The 3,633-nt window shown below is 52.7% G+C and overlaps 1 protein-coding gene across 1 annotated transcript; it reads left to right on the top strand.

Moving 5' to 3' along the window:
- The first annotated feature begins 959 nt into the window (after positions 1-959).
- On the top strand, positions 960-3,339 carry STEHIDRAFT_119664 (uncharacterized protein). The gene is made up of 10 exons (XM_007301761.1): positions 960-1,189; positions 1,259-1,394; positions 1,463-1,775; positions 1,830-2,023; positions 2,093-2,299; positions 2,365-2,540; positions 2,710-2,762; positions 2,828-2,954; positions 3,020-3,142; positions 3,208-3,339. The coding sequence occupies exons 1-6, from the start codon at positions 1,015-1,017 to the stop codon at positions 2,465-2,467; spliced, it is 1,128 nt and encodes a 375-aa protein (XP_007301823.1). The 5' UTR covers positions 960-1,014; the 3' UTR covers positions 2,468-2,540; positions 2,710-2,762; positions 2,828-2,954; positions 3,020-3,142; positions 3,208-3,339.
- The last annotated feature ends 294 nt before the right edge of the window (positions 3,340-3,633 follow it).

The following is a 3,633-nucleotide window of genomic DNA, read 5'->3' as shown; positions in this document are numbered from 1 at the left end:
CTGCCGTTGCGGAACGGGATGCTGTCCTCATTCCGGAACTTTGTGTTCCGATGCCGATATAGGACTCATGAAGGAATTTATCTGGCGGGGCCGGGACTGAAACCGGTACTTTGTGTTCAGCCGGAGCAATATATTTTATCGAGTCAGTGCTAAAGATAAGGCATGGCGGGCACAAAATATTATGCATTGTAATGAAAGAGGGAGAAAGGGAACCTTTTATTCGGGGGATACTGAATCCATTTCTGTTTGATCATTATCCGCATCTGGTTTTGGATACACAAAGCAAAAGTTACAGCCTCAACGGAATCCTTTGTGTAGCGGCTGCTGTATATAAAGATCAGTGTACACTAAACTGAATGCCCGCTCATCGCCGGAGAAGAAGCCGCCCCAGCTACCTTCCTTTCTGGGAACGGACCACGAACGCGGCTCGGCGTGGCACACGTGGCCGCAACTCCGCCGCGCGTCGACTTGGGACGCAAAATCCGTCCAAGTCCCCGTCGTGGTTGGCCTGTTGTCTTCATCTCTTCACGTACTGTCTCAGATTAGCTGCTACATACATTAGATACATGTGTACATGATAAAGAGCCATAACTTATATATAGTACTTAATACAATTCAGTGACTTTACAGTTGTCCTGCCTGCTCAATGGATGTACCATCGGGGCCGCCAAGCTGTCAATCGACGCTACGACTGCGTGCTACGATATGTCAAATTTCGAGGTGTCGATTGCCCTTTGCATACACAATTCTCTGCTCATATATCCCATAAATAATGGCCCCCGACCAGTCATTCCAGTCAGCATTGCCTTCCAATACCCCGACCCCGTCCGAAAGCACGTTCGTCAACTCTTCACCAAGTAAATTTGGAGGGCCGAAAGGAGGCATCAGTGTCTCACAATCAGTAAGGTTTCCGTCTGACAAGTCTCGCCCACTGAGCTACTGCTTACTGGGGAACTATTCTGATGTAATTAGCATGTTGCTACCTCCAAGAAATCCAATCGAGGAAAGTTCGTCATGTACTCGGGTGCTGAAGCGAACGGCGAAAAGACTCAGGGACTATCCGCGCGCGCTCTGGCTACGGAAGTCCCTTTACAACAGCTCGTTACATCCTACGAGCAGGCTCTCTCGATTGCTGCACTATACCGAGCCGGGAAGATACAAGACAAGCTTTATTCTCCCGGAAGTGCTGCTGAGCAAGAAGAGGCAAAGCGTCAGATTGAGGCTCTTGGATTAGATGAGCATGCACGAGGAGACATACCCGGTCGTTGGAGCATGCAGTGGAAGGATCAGACTGGGAAGAGGAAGGGAGGCTTGTCGGAGAGGGTGTTATATCAGTGGTTCGTCCATACTCGACTCCATCAACATATAATCGCTCTCTTATCGTTCCTAAATGGCTATGGCAATGGTTCAGCAAGTGCGGCTACGACGAATCAAGCACGGGTACCAAACAGCGGCGTATTACCTTCCCGTACACTGGCTGTCTTGGTCATGCCGAAGTGACCTATGAGCTCCCATCGTCTAAGGTTCTGCGCATCCGTGGTTTCCTTGATCACAACGAAGCGTGTCGATTGGCGACGATGGAGAACAAACCTACACACCCCGTTCACCCCGCTGTCTACAAGGTCGCACTGGATCAACTTCGTGATGGCTCGACTTGGTCCGATATCATGGAAAAGAACCGGAAGTACGTGCTAGATTGTTTGTACCCTGGACAGAAGGCAGATTGGGCCTATTCGAACTATCGCTGGCTGCTCAAGAGAACGGATTCGCGCTCACTTTACCGCCAGGCTCAGCGCAAGGAAGGCGTTGATGTAAATGAGAAGCCTCACCGCAATATCGATTCCTGGCTCAACCCATCGTCTCCCGATTACAACTCAACCCTCGCTGAGGCCGTCTTCTTCTACTCGGCTCGTGCGGCGACCGAAGAGCGCCTGAAAATTTGTATCGCCACACCGGAGATGAAAGAGGCTGCTTGGAGGTACGGGCACAATCAGCAGATCCTTCTTGATGGTACATTCGGAGTCTGTAACAGCAAGATCCTACTGTTCATTCTCATGGGTCTAGACGAGCAGAGGAAGGGTGTGCCACTCGCCTTTCTGATGTTCTCCGCACCATCAGGGAACAAATTCACTCCGGCCGGATACGACACCGCGATACTCACTGAACTTCTCTCGAAGTGGAAGTCGTCCCTAGGTGTTCGCAAGGGAACTGCATTCCACTCGCCCGTCGCAATAACCGACACGGACCTCAAAGAGCGCAATGCGCTCCTCGAGGTCTTCCCTAACATCTGGCTTCTTCTCTGCAAGTTTCACCTTCGTCAGGCTTGGAAGAATCATCGTGGCCAATCACTCAAGGCAAACTCACCAGCTACGGGCGTTGGCGAGGTTCGCATTCGGCTTTCACGGCTGGAAGACGAGCTGATACGTACAAAGGTACACGAGGACGCTCGCCAACTTGTTGCCGCTGAGCGTGCTACTCTGGTGCGACTTAAAACCCTCGATCCCACCGCGACATTTGCGGCCGATGGTGGTATCGCACACCTGGACTACTTGTCAGCTCACTGGGTCGATACGGTCGAGATATGGAAGTCTTGGTCGGACCACGGTCGAAACATTGCAGCGGGTATTCTGGGCTGCACGTTCGACTGGGTCTTACCGACTACAAACCACCTCGAATCATTCAACAACCTCCTGAAGAACAAACACCTACGTCGTTGGCAACGGAACGGCCGCCGTCTTCGCCTTGATGTCCTCATAAATCTCCTAATTACCAAAGTCCTGCCGTCAATCTACCAACAGAGGAGCCTGGACGAGAAGCAACGACTCGCCTGGGAAGCAAGATTGCGACACGCGGGTGCGAATCATCTCATCGAGAGCCGCGGGACCACAAGCCTCCCAGCACCCAGCATAGCCTGGCTCGTCCCTGACGAGGTTCGAGACACCGCCGCCGCCGCACTATTCGAACGCAATCAGATCGGGGTTCCAGACCTCGATTTCAATGAATCAGCCACACGACTTACCTTCCAGTGCCACTCCGCCTTCGCTTTAGATGTCGAGGAAATGCCCACTGTCTACACGGTGACGATGGAAATCGACGGCGCCACGAGCTGTTCCTGTGGCGACTTTACACATCGTGGTGGCGCCTGCAAGCACATACGCGCGGCGTTTAAACGTCTGGACGCGTTGCGCTCGCAAGGAAAGAACTTACCGCAGATCCCAATTCCGACCAGCATAGACGCTGCACGCATTCTTGAGGCAACGCGGGTAGCTCGTAGTGTCGAGAAGGCTGTGGCTACAGCTGGCTGTCAGGTTGGACCGGTTATGCGTGCAGTGCAGGTTGTTGAGGACGTTCTTCGCGCTGAAGAGGGTATATATGAGGAGGGAGCCAATGCGGACTCTGAGGAGGACGACGGGCTCGACGATGATCAGGCATCAGATGACGAAAAAGAGGCAGATTGAGCATCACAGCTTACCAGTGAGATGGACATCTCCGAGTACTCCAGCATGGTCGATGAGGTTCACGGTCTCGAGGGGAGTGATATGAGTGACGACGAAGGAGGAGAGAAGCAACAGCAAGGCCGCCTGGGAAGCGAACAAGGTCAGGTCATCGAGCGTGGGAGGGATCAGAAGGCGA

Source organism: Stereum hirsutum (assembly GCF_000264905.1).
Source record: "Stereum hirsutum FP-91666 SS1 unplaced genomic scaffold STEHIscaffold_4, whole genome shotgun sequence".
Lineage (NCBI taxonomy): Eukaryota > Fungi > Basidiomycota > Agaricomycetes > Russulales > Stereaceae > Stereum > Stereum hirsutum.
This window is presented reverse-complemented; position numbering and strand designations above follow the sequence as displayed.